The sequence below is a fragment of the Parasteatoda tepidariorum genome, chromosome 9, assembly GCF_043381705.1.
Source record: "Parasteatoda tepidariorum isolate YZ-2023 chromosome 9, CAS_Ptep_4.0, whole genome shotgun sequence".
Classification (NCBI taxonomy): Eukaryota; Metazoa; Arthropoda; class Arachnida; order Araneae; family Theridiidae; genus Parasteatoda; species Parasteatoda tepidariorum.
In genome coordinates, this window is record NC_092212.1 from 32923050 (window position 1) to 32945542 (window position 22493).

At 32.7% G+C, this 22493-nt stretch overlaps 1 protein-coding gene across 1 annotated transcript in view; it reads left to right on the forward strand.

The window, feature by feature from the left end:
- The first annotated feature begins 2423 nt into the window (after positions 1 to 2423).
- Positions 2424 to 22493, forward strand: part of LOC107441346 (adenosine deaminase) — a 33107-nt gene continuing 13037 nt past the window's right edge. The window contains exons 1-5 of the mRNA XM_016054571.4: positions 2424 to 2586; positions 5115 to 5176; positions 9672 to 9794; positions 20221 to 20465; positions 22086 to 22207. Coding sequence (XP_015910057.2) covers positions 2539 to 2586; positions 5115 to 5176; positions 9672 to 9794; positions 20221 to 20465; positions 22086 to 22207 — 600 coding nt within the window. The 5' untranslated portion in view covers positions 2424 to 2538. The remainder of the gene's footprint in view (positions 2587 to 5114; positions 5177 to 9671; positions 9795 to 20220; positions 20466 to 22085; positions 22208 to 22493) is intronic.

The following is a 22493-nucleotide window of genomic DNA, read 5'->3' on the forward strand; positions in this document are numbered from 1 at the left end:
ACATTGGAATTTCGTGGTTTATTTTTTCTGCAAAATTGACGTTACCCCTCTATGTATTCCTGTCGTCCTGCCATGGGTGAGATAGAAATGGAATGTATTTGTCAACTGGAGAGCCGCCAGTTTACATCAAAAGAGCCACATACGGCTCGCGAGCCACAGGTTGCCGACCCCTGCTCTAGAGGATAACTTCAACTATGTTAATTAATTAGTGCAGACGATATTTTAGGTTTCGAAGTCAGACACAAAAACGTATTGTCTCTGAATAAACATACCTTTTTTTCGATGGATTCGGATTTCGGACTCCAAAAATATTGGGAGTAACCGCAGTCAGGGAAATATTGCTTCCATAGTGTGGTCAGGAGAGTGATCCAAAGTTAGGACCCCTTATTGTTAATTTTACTTTTGGCGTATTTCGCCATAACTCGAGAATTTTTTAATCAAATCGAAAAAATTTGCACACAATTATAAAATTTGTTAGTCCAAACATAACTCCGTGCAAGAAATAAATTTTAGTAAATATTTATTATTTTATATTAAGATTGAGTCCTAGAACTTTAAGATCCGAACGCTGGATCAAAAGATATTCAGGGTGGTCCATTTATTTTTTGTGCACTGAACATTTAATTTGTTACTTTATCCAAACTGAGATAAAATGACAATGCATTTCATTACTTCTCTTACTCATATTAATAAATAAATTACATTTGATACGAAAGAACTTCATTCAGTGAATATATTTTTTTTATATATTTCCANTAAATTTTGATTTCTTCATTTTATTTTTTGGTCACCCCCATTTAAGGGCCACCCCTCATAAGGGCCAATTTTCAATGGAACGACAGGTGGCCCTTACCGAGAGGTTTCACTGTATTTCCAACAATCCCTCATTTAATCCTTTAAAAAGCCATTTCTTTCCAATAATGTCATATTAAAATTGAGTTCGCATTTTTTATAAAAAGAAATTCATTTAGCTTATTATCTAAAATTAATTTTAATTTTTTAAACCGTGCTTTTTATTTTATTTATATTTATTTATTTTTTTGTGTAAAAGGTGGGCTAGATTTCAAAATTTTACCCACTGTAAGGAATTGGCCATAAACTTGAACATCTATGCCTACAAATGATGGAATTCATGAATTCTGTGTTTATTACAAATAAACTCGACGCACAAATACATAAACTTTACTATACAAATAAATTTGAAGAGCAATGATATCATGAACGAACGCATAACGCACAAGCGGTAATCGCTCTCCAATGTTGTCTTTGCTTTTTGACGCAACACAAAACATTCACTGATATCCACATTTATGTAAACTAAAAGCCTTTAATTTTTTTTTCTCCAGTCTATTATACCTGCTGTAATCCAACCATCTTAAATTTGGGCCGACTTCTCTTCAGTACAAGTTGAAAACATGTGAGTTCCTAAGAAAATTATTGTAAAGTTACTTGAAGGGGAAAAAAGAGCCAAAATAAATAAAATAAAATTTATAAAATTTTAATAATAAATAAATTTAAAAATAAACAAAATTTTTGAAAAATAAATAATTAGTTAAAAATAAGTAAATTTAAAATGTAATAACCAATCCCTAATTACTTTCATTTGATTTTTATATATGTTGGTTGAACATTTATTTTCATGTTACTTATTCAAAAAAAAAAAAAAAAAAAAAAAAAAAAAAAAAAAAAAAAAAACAATTTAATAGGAAAAAAATAATGAAACAGAATCTAAAAATATTACTTTAGGGAAAATACGAATAATTTTTGAGTTCATTATAGCATAACCTGTAGCATATAGCATCATTATTCATAACCATCATCTGCTATTTTATCTTTTTAATGATAGAAAACAGTGTTGAAATGTTACTGCACATTTTTTTTTTTTTTTTACTGTGGAAGTCGATGATAAAAAAAAAGAACTATCTAGTTTCGAAAAGTAAGAGAATTTGAAATTTTCATTTTGTTAAAAAGAAGCATTCATTAAATTCTTATAATTTGTATTAACAACTTAGTTCTTTTTTATAAAATTTTTGAAAAATAAATAATTAGTTAAAAATAAGAAAATCTGAATTATAAAATTTTTTTACTTTGCATTCAAAGACTTTCTTTTTCAACATTTGTTATTGGAAACAGGCTATACCAGGGCATACATTAATCACACGTTCCTAGAATGCAGTTGTCCCCTTGTCTGTGGCCCTGAAAATAGCAAATCGCTAATTTCGAACTCCGTAAGTGTTTACGTACTGTTTGAATAATGCCTTATTTTTTTCCCCGAGAATATTCCATTAAAAACAGAAAGTATACGTGCAAAAGTTTAAGAATTAGTTTTCATATAAACCAATAGATGGCAACACGAACAGCAGACATTTTAAACAGAATAGAAAAAAAATATATAAGTAGAGCTATACTTCATTAAAAGATGGCAGCAGCAACTTTTTCCTTATCGTTTAAGAAATGAGGGCGTGAAAAATTTTAAAAACTTCGCATTTTATTCGTGCGCAGCTCAACAAGTAATGTTTAATTTTTCCTACATGAACTATGGCACAGTTCATCGAATTTGACTCCAGTAAGCAGCCAAGATGTAAAGTAATTATGATTCTATTCGCAATTATTCGTATAAAATTCATATGTGATTTGAATTCATTTTTTTTGTTCCTCTTAATTTTTGCATAACTTTTTAATATTCTTAAAGTAATTATGACAAAACTTAAAATTAGAGAAAACTCGTAAAGAATTTAAAGTTGCTTCTAATTTAAATGGAAAAAGGAGTACAAAAATATATTTTGAGTAATATCTTTACAATAATAATAAGAATTATTATGAAGATTAATTTTTAAACTGAAAGAAATACTTCATAGTTTGAATTTTTTATTCAAATGAATTAGATATATTATTTCATCATTTATTAAACGAAATATATTTAGTAAACTCTTCTTTATTATCAAGGTTATTAGGATAATTTAAATAATGGATAAGTCTAAAATGAGAATTTAATTATTAGAACTAGGAAAAAAAAATATTTGTTTATATAGTTCACCAGCGAGTTTAGTAATTTTAAGACTAACTTTTGTAAGTTTCATAATTTTGCCAGCCAAGTAAAGTTTACTAAAATTGATCTTAAGCATCATTTTGAAGTTTTTCTGTTTGTTTCGAGTATTTTATTGTTACTTGTAAAAAGGATAGGTTTTCCTTAGGAATGGTCCAAAAACTATTCAATGATGCAAAAGTTTCTCCCTTCTCATCCTTATGGGCAATGGCGTATCATAGGGGGGGGGGNTCATGGGGGGGGGGGGATCAAAGGGGTCATGATCCCCCAAATTGAAAAAATAAATAAAAATTTTTTTTTTAATAGTTTACAAAAGAAATAAAATACTTTAAAAATTATTTAAGGGGGCAATCTGAGTCTATATGNAAACTATTCAATGATGCAAAAATTTCTCCCTTCTCATCCTTAGGGAATGAAATACGTCGTGCGGTGGCAAAGGGAGGCAGGTAATCTCCAATAACTATCCTCCAATCTTTCCGTTTTTAACAAGAAAATTTATTTTGTTGCTTATTAAGAAAATAAATTTTTTAGATATTTTATTCATGACTTAAGCAAATAAATTTTATGATTGGGGTGAAGGAGATGAAAATTTCTATAATTCGAGAATTTTTTCAAAAAAAAGAAAAGAAATTAAAACGTGAACATTTTGATAATTATATAGGAGGTATCATAAAATACATTAACCAGTTAAGTGAGTTTGACGTGTATATACGTCGGTCCAAATCTTTATTGCGGTAAGTTAGATGAGTATACTTGTCGGTCCAAATCTCTTTTGCTGTGCGTATGCCGTGTACACACGCCGTGTGAAATAAAAAATTGCCATTGACTATTAAACTCGAAATTCCAATAAAATACAGCGATAATATTATTTGTACATACTGATAATATTAAATGGTATGTTCGTTTCATATTACCAATAGAATTACTAATTATTTTACATCGCGGAGTGGTGCGGCTTGACACCAACTATTCTTAATTGTCAACTATCTATCACTTTATCTTGGGTAAAAAATAGTCCTACATATACTCTATCGTACAATAATGGAAGAGGCACTTTGAGTTTTTTATTTTTTTATTTATAAAAAACTTCTTAAGAAATACTTAAAATTATTATTTTATTTCTTTAGAGATTAGCTCATGCAATTTTTCATACTTAACAATAAGATTTAAAGCTTTCAGAGGTTTAGGAGACCGACTATAAATTTTGAAAGAAAACAAGTATTTTTGTACACCCTATGCGAACCCTAAGCTTGTAACTTGTATCGATACTTTAGTTGTTAATTGAAATAACTGCATAAAATTTCATAAACCTAGAGTAAATATTTATGGAAATATGGACTTTTTATGTAAAAAATAACGAATCTTTTATCTTACGTTTTTTTGCTGTAAGTTTATAAATATTCAATGGAATCAAAAAATATTTTGGAGCAATTTAAAATCAATTACAAAATTATTTATTTAAAATTTAAAAAAAAAAAATATTTGTTAGAAACTGAGCAAGATTTAAGTATTTAAGGTAGTTCCTTTAAACTGCCCATGCGCAGTATAATCGCAGTATAATCGTGTATGGTATCTTTTATAATGCGCATGCGCAGTATAAAAGAATGGTTTAGCAAATAAATAAATAAATGCATCATAGCAATTTTATTGCAGCATTTAATGTGTTTCAAAAAAATGTGCATCAGAATATTGGTTTAGGCAGAGCTGCCAAGTTTTACACGTCTTGCGTAAAATTTTATTTTTATATTAAAAGTGGTAGTAAAATACATTTGTGTCTTGAATTTGCATTGTGTATTTGTATCTGCATTTGCATCTTGAATCCTATTTGTATCTTGAATTTATGAATTTAAAATTACTTTAAGCACCACTGCATATAAATAAAAATAAATAAATAAAAAAAAACAGATTTTAGTGTAAGATAATAAACGATGGTTTGGTTAAACACCTACATAACAAAAATATCTTTCTGTCTGGAATTATTATTCAATTTTTACTGAGGAAAATCTTCCTCGGGAATGTTGAAAGTTGTCATGTATCTTAAGGTAACCTCTTTTGTTTATTTACACAGGTGGAATTGCACGCCCATTTAGAAGGCTCTGTTCGTTGTGAAACAATATGGGAAATTGCTGAGTAAGTGGAATGCTACGTTCTATAGTATAAAGAACTCACTATTTGTGTTATTTTGTATTAAACTTGCTACTAAACTAAAGAAAGTAATTTTTTTTTACTGAGTTAATGAAGCAGTTCTTAAACTTCAGATTGGCGCGACCCATTTTAGGTATCAGCCTGACATCCCTCCCTGACTCCCAACACATGACTGAGTGATTTTAAGGTTCTTCAATAATCCTAAGACTGCCTCTGCTACACATGCATACTTTTTGTTGTTTTCCTTTAAAAACATCTATTTAAAAATATTACAAAATACTAATTTCAAATAATTAAATAATGTACTAAACTGAATTAATTAAAAATTTTTATGAGAGGGAAGATGCCGCATTTTATTTACTAGTGCTGGTTTTTATATCAAGTGCAATATTTTAAATCTGATGTTTCTTTACTTATCTGGCTGTTCTTCTTCTATATCTTGCTGTTTCTGACCCGTAAATCTGCTGTTTCTGTTGATGGTTTCTGTACTTACATTCATGATAAAGAAGAGTTGAAAATATTCTTTCATATGACTGAGTAGTTTGGACAGGCATCAGAACTTTTGTGGACAACTGGAAAAATCTTCCTGTAAGTGGTCCCAAAAGTTTGGGAGAGGCTTTATATCTTGTAAACTGATTTAAAAGCTCCAGTTGTTGAAATTTTTATCAGATGTTGTTGTTCTACTGATCTGAGACCATCCTGTCCACACACATATTATGCAAATGGGTCTTTAATCCTGTTGTTTTTCTACTGATCTGAGACCATCCTGTTCACGCACATATCATGCAAATGGATCTTTAATCCTGTTGTTATTCTACTGATCTGAGACCATCCTGTCCATACACATATCATGCAAATGAATCTTTAATCCTGCTGTTCTTCTACTGATCTGAGACTATCCTGTCTACGCACATATCATCCAAATGGATCTTTAATCCTGCTGTTTTTCTACTGATCTGAGACTATCCTGTCTACGCACATATCATCCAAATGGATCCTTAATCCTGTTGTTTTTCTACTGATCTGAGACTATCCTGTCTACGCACATATCATCCAAATGGATCTTTAATCCTGTTGTTCTTCTACTGATCTGAGACCATCCTGTCCACGCACATATCATGCAAATGGATCCTTAATCCTGTTGTTTTTCATTCGGAGACACACTTTTAGAACTTTCATTCTAAAACTATGGTAAAATAACTGGCAGCAGTCTGTCAATCAACAGTGAAGTTTACGATAAAGAGCATTTTTTACCTTTGCGGTTTTGAAACTGTTTATAACTGGGAGAGTTAAGAAATCATGAAAATAAAACTATACGTTTTTTTTTAATCATTTTCAACTTGCATGGTTTCAAGATGGTAACAAAGAAATTTAACTGGGCATTGCAGATACCTTAGCAGCTTTATGGTGCTGCTATCTATGCGAAAATGAGAGTATCATATTCTAACAGCCCAGTGTCACAAATCGGGGAGTGCAACCAACACTTACTGGAGGGCCCCCGGGGATTCGCGGATTTTAAGAACCGCAGATTTAGAGTAATACAAGGTCGTTTGTATTCCAGCTAAAAGATAAAAACTGGCACTGAGACCAATTCATGTCACCTTTGTTTTCGGGAGAAGTATAATATCGTTTATTGCCAAGACTTATTAGCATTTATAAAATATATACAGTACTGTTTCTTAGTTAGGAAAAAGTGATGGATAGTTTACAATTAAAAACAGTAAAAGATTTTACTTGACCTTCTAAGAAATCTAGATGTGAAATAGTTTTATTATCAGTTTTTTTCCTTTTCTCCTAAAACAACCCTGGTATAAACGATATGCAACAATGATATATTTTATGCAACATAATAAATTTTATACGTTCCTCACATTTTTATTATATATAAAAATAATGAAAAGTTAGTATAAACGGTGAAACCAACAGCCTTGAAAGAGCTTAACTACCACTCATTTGTTGTTTCTAGAGAGTAGGAACCTTGTGAACGTTTACGTTTATTATCAAGAAATTGGGTGCCTGGGCCGCGCAGCGGCCCCTAACCCATACATCATGAATTTGTACAGTGTGTAAAAAACATTTTGAGTTTACAACAGGAACCTTGTGAAGTGGACAGGAAAAGATTTTTCTGCACAATATAATAATATTTAAAGTGGTAGCAAACTTTATTCTTTCATTTTATGCTTTTAACAAATTTAATATGAAATCTTTTTCACTATCATGGTATTTAATTAATATAAACAGATTTAAAATAAGACTGAAGCAGGAGTAAATTCAAGACATTTCAAACTCAGGCTTTTCAATTCAAGACATCTCAATAAGACCCGTATCATCCTTCTACTGCAGCGACGTTCCCTTTTCTGAGTACCAAAATATGTAAATAGCATCTCTTTATCACCCGTATACATTGCATCATCACTGTTTCTCCTCATCATCATCTACTATTATGGATAGGCATAGAGTAATTCTCCCCATAACAAGTTTTTATTACACTGTTATCTTTATGGACACAAAAATAACTTTTCAATATTTATTAATTTGTAATATTATATGGCTTTAATTGAACCGCCTCTTTTTTTACTGCAAAATTTTTTTAAAAATTACCAATTTGTTTATTTACACATTGTTTGTAATTCTATATGGTGAATGGCAAAAGCACCGTAAGTGCTGCCTAATTAATAAATTGCGATGAGTTTAAGTAAAGAACAAAAAAGGACATACTATATTTTGAATTCTATAAACAAGAACCTTCCTCAACTTTCCAGCATCAAAGGACAAGGAATAGAAAGTAAAGAGGTAAACTCGTGCGAAATATTTTAACCAATGGGGGCAAATGAACAAGCTTGAACAAGATAATAAAAATATGGGTAATAAGAAACTGGTGTGATTGGCAGTTGTTGATGCGGAAACAATAGGGGAGAAAAGAATTAATTAGATAGATCTCAAAGCATTGAGAAAGAGTAGGTAGGATACTAGAAAGATAATGAACTAAATTGTTAGAATCTTTCTATGTATGCTATGATTCCCAGAAATGAAGTTTGGTAGATGAAGAACAGTGCTAAATGATTACAGCAGAAGAAAACTGAAACCTGTGATTAGAATTCCAACTGTGTAAGGGCGATGAAAGATCGTTTAACACATTGCTGACTGGTCACGAGTTAACTCGTGTTTTCGTGGCCAGACGTTGGTGACCGGTCAGTCACGAGTCACAGCAATCATGTTAGTAGTGATCTCGTGGTGACTATTTTAAAAAGTGGGCGTAATTCTCCTTACTCTTCAAGTTTTACTATTTAAATCTCTACCAATTTATTATAACTTTGCGAAGCCACATATATTTGTAAAACCTTTGGTGTTTTTTCGATACCATTTATAGAAAATTAATCACGTAACCCATACCTGCCAACTCTCCCGGTTTTTCCGGAAGATTTTAATTTTGTATTTAAAGTGGTACCCAAACTCATGTCACGTCATTAAAAGTTTTGAATTATAATGATAATTATAAATAAGTTTGACCACCACTACGTTTAATTAATTACAACAAATATATAAAAGCAAACAAATGATTTGTTTGCATTTATCTGAATGATAATCTGAATGATAGCGAATTTTAACCTAGTCAAAATATAAATATATATTTGAGTAAGGTTGTTTTTCGGTAATTGTTTTACTACCACTTGGAAAATTCATTCCCAGAAAGAGTGAAAGTTGGTAGGTATGACGTAACCCAACCAAGTCTTTATAATTCTAAGTTTATTTACTATTATCCGAATATGTAATTACAATCCGAAAAGTTTCCTCCCATCCCAATATAAAGTTCATTATTATCCGGAAATCAGTTCCCAATTCGCTAAGATTTTGAATGAATTTGAGTTTAAAGTTGTTTTTATCCTTTTAAACAAACTAAATTGTTACAACCTAAGACCCTATTGCTGATATTAATAGCTGGGCATTAATCAAATTTTTTTATCAGTGTGGTTTTCCGTATATTGGACAAACTTAACGTACCCTTAAATTTCGTCGTAAAGACATGAAAGATATGTTTAAAAATCTGGGTATTAAACGATTTTATATTGTCCTACGTAATTGGAATTCTAATAATATGTTTGAGTTTTTTCTGCTAAACATCATTCGATACTGCTCTTTACCTACTAAGCTTGATTTCTAGGAATCATTCCGTATTTTACGAAAAAATTTAGTAATTTAGATTAAAATTAATAAATAATAGAAAAAATAATTAAATTAAAAATTAGTAGCTATCCCACTCTTTCCTAATGTCTGGAAACCTACTCTAATTTAATCTTTTGCCCCTTGCAGCTCCCGCCACAGCACTTGTTAATCACACCCCCCGTTCCTTAATCATCCTTCTTTTTATAATCTTTCTCATGTTTGTTCCTTTGTCCCTATTGGATAAACTATTTTGCTGACTTTATTGGTTAAACTAGTTTGCTAATTAACATTGATTACGACTTTTTCTTTTGAACAGAAAAAAGGGCTTCAGTCTGAAATGCAATACTTTAGAAGAATTTTTCCATGTTTGCAGTATTAGAAGTCCATCAAGTCTTGAACAGTTTTTATTGGCATTCGCTCATTTTGTTCCAGTTATTGTGTAAGTACAATTAATTCCTTTTCATCTTCTTTTTCTTTATCCTCACGACAGCTCCGCATACTTCTAGGCTTTTACCAGAATTTCATCCCATGCCGTCCTGTTCCTGGCTAAGATTTTTCCAGTTTTTCATTCTAATAGTATTAACACGTTGAGCGCTGCGTCAGCCATCAGTGGCTGACACTGGACTTTCCATTTAGGCCGCGTCAACCACCGGTGGCTGACACTGAAATTACACTTAGGCAGCGTCAACCACCGGTGGCTGACACTGAAATTACATTTAGGCTGCGTCTACCACAGCTTGCTGACACTAACCTTTCACATAGGCAGCGAAAAATAACTGGCTGACAGCGTATAACATGATATAGAACTATAAAATTTACACTCTTTTATGGAATTGCAGAAAATTTATTCAAAATTTGCTTAATTATTGTGATTCTTAGTTTAATAAATTTAATTTAGTAGATTTTTATTCACCACTATTTTTAAACAATTCGCAAGCATATATAATTCACCACTTTTTCAGTTAATTTATACTAAACCTTTTATAAAGTAGCAAAATCTGTTTATATTTGCAAATTTAGTTTGGAGTTATTTACCGTGTGGCCAGACGAGCAAGCCATATATAAAATTAGCGTGGCACTCAACGTGTTAAGGTCATTTTCCAGACAGCCAAACCTCTTAAGTTTTGGTCTTCTTCTAATTCGGAATACCAGATAGTTTGATCAAGAACATCTTCATGGCTCGACCGTCATCCAATCTCATTAGGTGGTGTCCTGCCCATTCAAAGCTTTGTATAGCAGTAAATTTAATGATGACCGAATTAATTATTTTTTTCTCCAATAAATGTTACTCATAATTCTTGCCCATAATCATCTGTATTGCTCAATATTCACAATAAAAAAATATCTATCATAAAAACGCTTTAAACTTACTAACTAATGTTTCTTTTCAAATTTTTTTCCCAGAATATTTAATTTTTACTGAATTAAAATTTTTTATTCTTTTAAGTCGTAGCGTTACGAATGAGAAAATTTCTTGAAAAATCTGAGAAAAATAAGAAACATCAAATGGGAAACACGTTGAGAAAAACAACCGAAAATTAAATTGGCTTTTGGTTAAATCATTTGTATATTTTGGCATGTCGTATTAACCATCACCACTTTCTACATCAGAAAGCCTCCACACGGTATTTTATAAGTAGTCTGCGCAAACTATTTAAAGAGTGAACCAGTTGTGCGTATGAATCCAAATTCTATTTTGAAAGAACTCATACTCATATGTGATGGTTATCTTAGCAGCAGCCCCTCTAGGGGCTCTAACTAATTCATCTGAGTGGAAATAAATAATAAATCCCCGAAGCGCAACTGAAAGGTGAAAGTTGGGGTTCAGTATCTTTTACTGAGAGAAAATTAAAATGAAGTAGTGAGATTGAACAAACAAGTTTAACACGTTCTCGCCGGGAAAAGAGAAAATACTGGTAAAAGAACTATTTCAATATTAGATAATATTCGGGAGGAGTTAATCTATGCTCAACAATAACAATTCACTGTAAGGAAANTGAACAAACAAGTTTAACACGTTCTCGCCGGGAAAAGTGAAAATACTGGTACGGGAAAAGAGGAAATACTGGTAGAAGAACTATTTCAATATTAGATAATATTCGGGAGGAGTTAGTCTATTCTCACCAATAACAATTCACTGTAAGGAAATTTATCACGGACGACGACGACGATCTGGAATTTGGTGAGGTGCCTGCCCGCGTGAGCGGGCACTTGACCTCTGCATCTGACATATTATGCCCTAGGGCGACTGGTATAATTGGCATTAGGATAGTGAAGGAGTACAAGGCAGTGGGCGGCTCGTAGTATCTGCATGAGAAGCTCAAGTCATAATAATAAATTTATCACGGCGAAGAAGCGATTCAGTATAAAAATTGCATCCGTTAAAAACAATTGGTAGTTATGGATTTTTATTATTCCCGGAAAAAAACTAAAAATGAAATTTATTGTTACCAGTTTTTACTCCGGTGCGCTGCCAAGATGAGACAATCTAGCGTGACCCACCGGTGGGTCACCCGGCGTGAACGTGTTAAACTGAAAAACACATTAAATTTCAAGTTTGAGATTCATAGAGATGCATTAGAGTTAGTTTTCTTCTAAGTAATTTTTGTTTGAAACTGGAAATGCAGTAGATAAATTATGTACTTGGAAAAGACAAATTTAAGAGAAAATTTGGAAAAACAAATATATGAGCGAGAAGAGGTTTTGTGGTAGACTGCCTTGCCTCCCCTGGAGGTATTACCCCCGAGCTTCTGAGGTGCACAGTAGAAACATAGCCTCAGAGAAAAGGGGAAATACATAACAAATGCGCAAAATTATTTACAAGCATTGACAGCTATTAACATAATTTGCGGGACAAAACTCCGTCGGATAGGAAAAAGGTATTTTGAAAGAAATCGGACGAAATTTATCATATATATTTGAGAATTGAATCTGCAGTGGTTGACAAGTAAATAAGATAAACCAATCATAATCATAAATTAAAAATAAATTTAGACATATATTTACTACCACTTTCTTATTTTTACTAGATTATGTATTAAATGGCTCATTCGTAAACTAGATTTAGTGAGGAGCTGGTGACGATGCGAAGGTAGCACGCTGATTGTAAGTATTCTTGCGTTTAATTTGTGCTAGTTAGTTGAAATTTGCCTAAGTAAGTTTTGTTTTTTATGTATTTATTGTGGAATATAGTTTAGCGACGGTTGATTCCGGGTGGGACCAGAGTTTCATGGCCACACCTACTGATTTATCACAAAATGGTCCTGTACAGGACCAGCAAAATACGATTTCACCTCTTATCTCCGAGAGTACTATGGACGCGGTAGTTATTATTGAGGATTCAAATGCCAATTTAAACGCCACTGTTAAAGAGGGATGTACCCCTTCCAAAAATATTTTGGATATAAGCTATCCTAACACCGGCAAAGCGTACAAAAAGAAAAAGCGGAAAAATCGCCTCAAAAATACAGTTCAATCAACGGATGAAGATTGTACGGACTTAGAATCCGACACCCCCACTGACAACTTAATCGATAAGGAAGAATTAGATTTGAACTTTATCAATGATATCGCTATACCTTTTGAAAATATGTTAATCGAAACCCTTGAGTTATTGAGAAATTCCGCTAATTTTAAAAATCTAGGTCATAAGGTCGCACAGACCCTGAATAAAATTAATGACCACCATAACCAGTTCAAAAATAAATATCTCGAACTCAAAAGCAAAATATCCAACGAAAATACCCTATTTAGTGTCCTCTCAGAAACCACCACGGAAAAAATTGATACTTTCGCCCAAGATAATAAAAATCAATTTCCTTCTATCCCATTTTTTGATCAAAATGACTCACGGGATAACAATATGGACATAAACTTTCCTGATACCTTAAACCAGAATTGCAGAGGAAATAATATTTCTTTTTCAAAAACAAAAAGGTTCAAGACAACACCACCATCCCCAACTAGGATAAATCACACTATTAATGACCCCAATCCAGAAGACGACTTCACTCTTCAAAAGAAAATATCCAAAATTCCCCCCATCGTAATCAAGGACAACAATTTCAACTGGAAGGATTTTAATAAACAACTCCAAGATAAGGATATAAAAGACTATAACGCAAGAAATAATGGTGATTACTTCACTATAAAAACCAAGAAAACAGAAGACAGATGTCGCATAATAACAATTTTAAAAGAAGCAAATATTGCTCATCACACATACAGCTTACCAGAAGAACGTACCTTTAGAGTCGTCGTCAAAAAAGTACCAAAAGAATACAGTGCAGAAGATGTACAATACGAACTAGCAAAAGTAAACTCTTCTGTTATTAACGTTACTCAAATGTATAGACGAAACCATGGTAACAAAATTCCTATGCCCACTTTTGTCGCAACCCTAAACAAGGAAATCCCCAGCTGTAAAGACATTTACAATATTAAATACCTGTTCAATATGTGTATCAACATAGAAGAATACAGAAAATCCGACCGCCCCTCACAATGCCACCGATGCCAGGATTTCTTCCACGGTCAAAGACTGTGCAACCATCCTCACCGCTGTGTAAAATGTGCAGGGAACCATGCTACCAATGAATGTACAAAAACAAACGACGAACCTCCAAAATGCTGCAACTGTGGTGGAGATCACCCAGCAAATTACAGTAAATGCCCTAAATACGAAAGCATTGTTGAAAAAATGTACAATAGAACAAATAATAGAAGATCCTTCAGTAACAGAGAAAATAGAAACAATTTCAATAGTAATACCACCAGCTCAAGATTTAGCTATGCTAATGTTGTCCAAAACAATAGCACCCAACAACCAATAAATCTAAACCCGGCATTATTACTACAACAAGCTGTGGAAGCCAGCAACAACCTCGCAAAATGTATATCCATTTTCCAACAGCAACTTCTAAATAATTCGCAAGCTATCCCAAACCAAGGAACCTCTAGCAGTGATCATGTGTAGAAAATTCTCCTTCACCCCAATAACCATAGCTCTATGGAATGCAAACAACATCCTAACAAAATTTGCCGAATTTCTCGATTTCATTGCAAATTTCAACCCTGACATAATAGCAGTTACTGAAACGCACACAAAGCCCAGCCATAGACTGAAAGTACCGAACTACAACACCTTTAAATGTGACCGTATTATTCGCACAGGCGGCGGAAGCGCGATATTTATCCATAAGAAGTACAAAGCATCAATATACAACCTGAGCAGCGAAAATAATAGAGAAGAAACCTCCATTTTACTACAAATAAACAACAATAATATTAAAATTTCTTGCATCTACAACCCACCGTGTAATGAATTCTCAACAGATTTTATGAAAAAACTATTCCCTCCCAATCTTCCAACGATCGCTCTTGGTGATTTTAATGCTAAAAACGACATATGGGGCTGTAGAAAAGTTAACAAACTTGGAAGACAACTGCACCAGCTCATTAAAGAATTCGGACTCACAGTCTACGCTCCTGAAAAACCCACCTATCTCCATCATAGTGGAATGCACCCTCCAGACATTTTAGATTTCATGATTACAAATACAAGTTCACCTTTTGCTATTGAAACCCTAGATGAACTCAGCAGCGATCATTTCCCTGTCTGGATCACTACTACCTTCGAAATGCAGGATAACAACCAATTTAGACGAAAAACTGACTGGACTCTATACCACAACATCCTTCATCTTACCGATTCTAACGAAGACTCAGCCCTCATTTCCAATGATGATATAAACTCCTCCATTAATAATATCTCTAACGCTATTACCTATGCATATAATGAAGCTACAGAACTCAAACCCATCAACCTGAACAACTATAAACTACCTCATAACATCAAAAAACTTATTAAGGATAAAAATAAACTGAGAAAAAGATTCCAGAGAAACTTCAATCCGGAACTTAAACGTCAACTTAATAAATTAAACAAAATTATAAAAGAAAAATGTAATCAACATAGAAACAGCCTATGGAATGAGAAACTCGAAAGTCTGAACAATAGTGATAATTCAATTTGGAAAATGACGAAGTCTCTGAAGAGATCACCTCTGAACAAAATGCCTTTAAAAGGGTCAAACGGCCCAGTATATACCTCTGATGATAAAGTTAGCATTTTCGCCAACACTATGGAGACCCAATTCAGCAACAATACTGAAAATACCTGCCCCATAAACGATAAAATAGTAAATGACCACTACAATAATATTATAAATCAAGACAACCATATTGAGAACAACATCGAACAGACATCAGAAGACGAGGTCACCTGCATCATTAAAACCCTCGCAAATAAGAAAGCTCCTGGGCACGATAATATTACGAACATCATGATAAAAAATCTCCCTCGAAATAAAGTATTCCAAATTGTTAATATTTATAATGCCTCCATTAAAAACCTATATTTTCCCGAGGAATGGAAGAAATCAGACATCATTCTATTCGCCAAGCCCGGTAAAACAGCCTCTAATCCTGAAAACTACAGGCCTATTAGTCTACTCCCTATGTTATCAAAAATCTTTGAAAAAATTATTCAACGAAGACTCAATGATTATATTCACCTACTCCCAAACCAACAATATGGCTTTAGGAAGCACCTATCAACTACCAAGCAGCTTGTAAACATCCTCGAATACATCAGTAATGCTAAATTTAAACACGAAACCGCCCTTATGCTTATGCTCGACGTGGCCAAGGCCTTCGACCGAGTATGGCATAAGGGACTTATCGTAAAACTACATAAAATGAATATTTCATTAGACCTTATTACTTTAATAAACTCTTTCCTTACTGATAGAAAGTTCAGAATTAAAATCGATAGCTCGTTCTCAGCTTATAAAAACATTCAAGCCGGTGTGCCCCAAGGTAGTATCCTCGGGCCACTACTATACATCTTATACACAGCTGACTTCCCTATTAATAACGAAAATCCAAACGAATTCACAGCCCTATATGCCGACGATACAGCAATTATCACGAAATCTATGAGCCATTTACAAGCCTTCAAATACATGCAAAACAAGATCTACAATATCGAAAAATGGTGCTCACAATGGAAGATAAAACTACACCCGGATAAGTGCCAAATGATTATTTTCAATAGTAAAAAGAAAGGTAGAACTATTCCTGATATAGTCCTATACAAGCAGATCATTAAACCCACAAAGAGTGCAAAATATCTAGGAGTCACCATCACCTCTAATTTAAGTTGGAAACAGCACATAAATAAAATTATTGAAAAAGCGAATTTTGCCTATTGGGCCCTCAACTCCATATTAAACTCGAAGTCATCTTTAGACTTAAAATGCAAGCGCACTGTCTAACTTATGCCATTAGGCCAATTCTAACTTATGCCTGACCCGCCATTAACACTCTAAGATCATTTAAAAAATAAACTCTCTATGGCAGAAGGGAAGATTATAAGAAGACTCGTCGGCGCCCCTAAATGCATTAGCAATAATAGTATAAAAAGGGATCTTAAAATTGATGACATCAACGTCTATATAAAAAATTTAAACCAAAATTTCTACGATGAAGCAAAAACCTGTACCACCAGCAATTTTAACTCACTCCTAGATATTGAATTAATTGACGACAACACTAAATTTAGCCCAATCACTGACTTTTTCCTTAGGGATATGACGTTGCCCTAGCACACGAAATACACTCTCGATTTTTGGTGCTAAGCACCACCTCTTCCCCCCATCTCCATTCCATTCATCGAATTACTACTACAGATGAATCGGTTAATGCCGCTTAGCGGCAGCTCACCGAGATTTATATGATTTCTACCATTCTACCAAACTAGATTTAGTAGTTGTCCTTCATAGTGACCTGCTTAGACTATCAATAAAGAGCCGTGTGAGAGCTTTCAGTCATAGGAGGCGTTGATTTAACCCATTTGTGCATAACTTTGTTTCAAAAGGACGATTCCTTTTTTCAGAAAAGAGAAATCTAGTAATACAAAAAATCTTTTATTCGAATAATTTTTCATAAACAGGATACATCTATCATAATCTATTTTTAATATAAGTATTTATAAATCGATATGTTTAGGGCTGGAACTGTTCTTGAAAAATTAAAAGGAGGTAAAAATAGTTTAATGAAAAAGTTAAACATTTATTGTTATTAGTTTTTAATCTACTATTAAAAATGCACTAAGTTCGAGATATAATCACTTATTTTAACTCATTAATACCCGCCAATATCTTTTCAAACAACTGCAGACACAAATAAATGGATTACTGGAAAAAGAATTACATCATCGAAATTTCAAACAGTTTGAATTAAAAGATTGCTAATTTTATGCCCAATAAACAAATTTTTCAGGTATGTTCGTTCAAACTCAGCCTTTAAAAACACCTTTAGGTGTTTGGGTGAGTTCAGCAGTTTCGGTAAGCAACAAAGCCGCCATGTTTATTTATTTTGCTCAGAAAAATAAACAGAGTCTTCGAATTTAAATGAGCAGCTTTGAGTTATGGCTGTCTGCCAAATTGTATTGCGGTTAATTGCGTGTTTGGAATGAGCTGAAGGACACATTAGATGGTTAAAGTATACCTTGCTAAAAATTGTAAACAAACTAATACGTGTTTTTTACTATTTCCTTTAAGCTCTTTTTTTACTAATTTCATTTCATTTCATTTCATTTCATTTCATTTATTTATTTTACTTTAACATGAAGTTTAGAGAGTTTTTTCTTCTTTACTTTTTGTTGAAAGGATACTTATTTAGTAGTTTGCTATTTTTTAAAATAAATTTTTTTTTTGATTGAAAAAAATCGTTTTCTACTGAGGTTTTAAATCATATGGATTTGAATAAAAAAAATCGTTTTATACCGCATTTTTAAATTGAATGGATTTGAATGAAAAAAAATTGATTAAATGTGCTGAAGAACATTTAATTTTAATGTTTAATCATATTCAGTAGAAGCATATTTTATATTTTTACTTCGTGGACATTTTTTCCCTTGATTTTTCAAATTTAATTTGAAAAAATTGTGAAATGTTTTCTGTCGTTTGCATTTTTTTAGAAGAAATTTTCATTTTCCCAAAATTTTATACTAAATGAATATTTGTTAAGAATTCTTAAGGAACCCACTTACAGAGAAAGGCAACTACAAGTTTCGGAGAGAAGAAGTCTGTCTTAACCTCGTAGTTAAATATATTACTGCTTCTACAAACAGGACCTAACCATTTTAATCTCTTAGCAGTGCCTATAAAGCGTTCACTGGTCGTGGCATCGGGGGCTGAAAGAATAGAAGTATTTAAATCTTTTTGAGGTAGTCTGAGAAAGTAGTCCACTCTCTTATTGAAAATTTGTAAAATCTATAATTGATGTCTATTGATATCTATGAATTGATATCTATTGCCCCTTTAATGGGATAAATACTGTAAAAATTTGACAAAAAAATGCATAAAATTCAAATTATTACGTAGTTTGTTGATTGGCTTGTGGTAGCGTTTAAAAATTATTCTTTCTCAACAGGAATATGCGTGCAAATTTTTTATAATTGCAAATTGGCATTTCCTGTCAACTCAAGGCACCAAAATTTGCATTGCGGCAGAAGATATCAATTCAGAATATTCTATACCGCAGCCTCAAATCATGTAAATACCACTGTGATGGATATTCACTTACCGAACGAGTCATTTAATACAGAATATAGTTAAAATAAGAAAGTGGTAGCAAAAATATGACTAAAAATTTATTTTATTTCTGAATATTATCGTTTTGCCTTATTCACTTGTCAACCACTACAGATTCAATTCTCAAATATATAAGATAAATTTCTCTCAATTACTTTAGTAAAACCTGGAACGAAAAAGTCGAGAGTCTTACCACTCTGGACAAAACCGCTTGGAACATGGTACGATCTCTAAAGGCGAATAACACCACTAACATGCCACTAAATGGCCCAAATGGCAAGACTTATTCCGATAGTGATAAATGCGAGATTTTCGCAGACACAATGGAAAGACAATTTTCGCTCAATAATGATCATATTGATGCAAATTCCGATGACATTATCAGCAAGGTCGTCAAAAATTTCTTAAAAAATGACTATCATTTAACATCAGATCTAGCCACTGTGGAAGAGATCACCAGTATTATCACCAATTTTCAGAATAAGAAAGCTCCCGGTGCTGATAATATAAATAACCTCATGATTAAAAACCTCCCTCCCAACATCATCGAGCAGCTGCTAAACATCATCAATGCTTGCCTGAAACTGAAATATTTCCCACCAAAATGGAAACATGCTCAGGTTGTGCTCTTCCCTAAGCAGGGGAAAAATCTTCTAAATCCTGAAAGNAGTTTCATTCACACAGAAGAATATATATATATATAGCCGATCGGCCTGTGTAGGGGTTAGGGAACTGCTCTTGCATTAGATAAGTTCTGGGTACGAATTCCGGGCAAGGTATGGATGTTCTTTCCTTCACTGTACTGTCTGTCCTTACTGTGGGAGCAACGTTGGCCCACCTAATATGGGGCCCCTGAAAGAGAGGCCAACAAATCTGCCCTGTAAATGCCTGAATTGACGAAAAATGTCAACAAAGGTGGGCATTTTATCCTATACCGCAATGTTCTTTTCTTAACTTGCAACGGAGTATAGTTAAATCAACGAAATACTATTGACTTTTAATTAATAGCATGATAACTACACACCTTATTTCGTAACAAACTTGCTTTGTGTTTACATTAATTCTAAGTAATTTTTTTAATAAATTCTTTATTTTGGTTGGTGAATAGGTCAGGAAGTTCTAAAATACGTATTATTTCTTAATTTTTAAATTTTTTTTAAAATTATAATCTTACCTGCGATCTCTTCTAATTTAATTTTGCCATAGAGGTGATGTTGAGGCTATTGAACGTGTCGCTTACGAATTTTGCGAAGATCTTGCTGACCAAAATGTCATTTACTCAGAAGTACGATATTGTCCACACTTACTGTGCTCATCTTTGGAGAACGAGATATCTGGACAGTTGACCCCCAGAGATGTCGTCATGTGTGTCAATAAAGGACTTAATCGTGGAGCTGCCAAGTTTAAATTATCAGTCAGAAGCATCTTATGTTGTTTCCGACCAAATCCTGGTAAGATGATGAAATAGAATTTTTTATTTAATATGATACACGAGGCGTTTGGTTTCAAAACGGTTCAACCAAGTTTTGAAAGTTATGCTTCAGCCACAAAAGCATTGGAACTTCAATATAAAGATAATCTAATTACAAAAAAATGATAGTTCATATTTCTTAAATTGTTTTTAAGTAACTTAAAAAGCACATGGGAAGCAATAATTTTCCCTCTTTATCACTTGGAATAAAAAAAAGATAGGTATGTTTTGTTTGTTGTAAATGTCTTAAAAGCTCATAACTTTGTTTTTGGTACAGTTTTTATGGGACTTGAACCTTCACCTCCTACATCAGAAAGCTTCCACACGGTTTTTTATAGTTTGGTAGTCTGCGCAGACTATTTAAAAAGTGAATCAACTGTGCGCATGAAACTAAATTCTATTTTAAAAGTAATTGAGAGAAAGTTATTATATATATTTGAGAATTGAATCTTTGGTGGTTGACTAGTTAATAAGAATAACCGATTATAGTCATGAATTAAAAATAAATAAATTTAGACGCATATTTGCTATCGCTTTCTCATTTTTACTGTATTTTCTATTAAATGGCTTTTTCGTAAACTAGTTTACCCTCATGGTTGTCTGATCGAACTACCTATGTGATACCGCGTGGAGACTTTCAGTTATAGAAGGCGTTGATTGAACATGATAACCCAATGATTATTTCATTCCATCCAGAAAGGCTCAGAATTATTTAAGTGTATGTTTGCAAGTTTGACTGTCATCTTAAAGGTTAAATAATATCTAACGTATAATGTTTTTCAATGTACAGTTTCAGCCAGAATAGCTTTAATTTAATTTATGTCATATCATCCAAGGTAATGAGATCCAATTACGAAATGACGATCTATATATAGATATGCTGAATTCAAGCATGTTAATAACTTTGAGATCGCTCAAATGGTTTCCAAGTTGTTCTTTGAAATATATTTGCTAATATCATTCTGTAAAAATAATTTAAATTATTTATTGTTAGTAAAAATAGAGAAACACAATAAAATCCAGCATCACAGAAGAAAAAGGGATCACGATCTTTCTCTGAAGTTTCAGTGGCACAGAAGAGTGGTGAGCGGGACCATTAAAAAATGACTACTACTAGACAAAAAAACTATTAGACAAAAAAAGCTACTAGACAAAAAAACTAGTATTTCCCTTAACTAAATACGTATTTCTGATTCTAACCACACCATCTTGGACTTATCATTCATCCCTTAATCGTTTTATAATTTTATAAGCGTTCTAATTCATTGTTTTTGTTAATCTAATTTATTCAAATTAATCTTACCTAATCAATACTATAGGATGGTACAGGAAGACGGGACACATTGAAGTACCATAATTTTCACTGATAAAAATACAAAACGCATTTATTGTCGAAAGTGTGCCATAGTATGGCCATGTTTTCATAATAAAATATCACTCACTGTCAATTTCTTGAAGAAGACATACATTTTCGTCAATAACAAAATTTTTTTCTTGTTTTTATTTGTGCAAATTACGTTACTACAAAATCTCCCATTTTTCTTTGCCATGTTTTTAAATGTATCAGAAATGATTAGTTTTACTTGGATTTAATCTGCAGAATGGTCTCAGGAAATTCTTGATCTGTGCCAGGAGTTCAAATCTCATGGTGTTGTTGGAATCGATGTCGCTGGAGATGAAGCTAAAGGACTGGCAGATAAAGAGATTATAAGGGTGTTTAAGGTATATATTTATGAGGATTTAAACCTACTAAGCAATTACAATAGACTCCCGTTTATCCGACTTTTGACTATCCGCTTCTGATAAAAAATTGTGAATGCAGGAAACGGTTGTTTGTCAAACTCGCCGTAGTAGATGGAGAAAAAAAATGTTCAAGTAGTTCTTTTGTATATTCAGAGAGTCCTAAAATTTTTTATAGTGGTACTACTTAACTTATCATCCAAGCAGCAGGTCTGTTTCAGTAACCACAGAAAGATATAAATTTTCACTCCATCCATTGCATAACTCG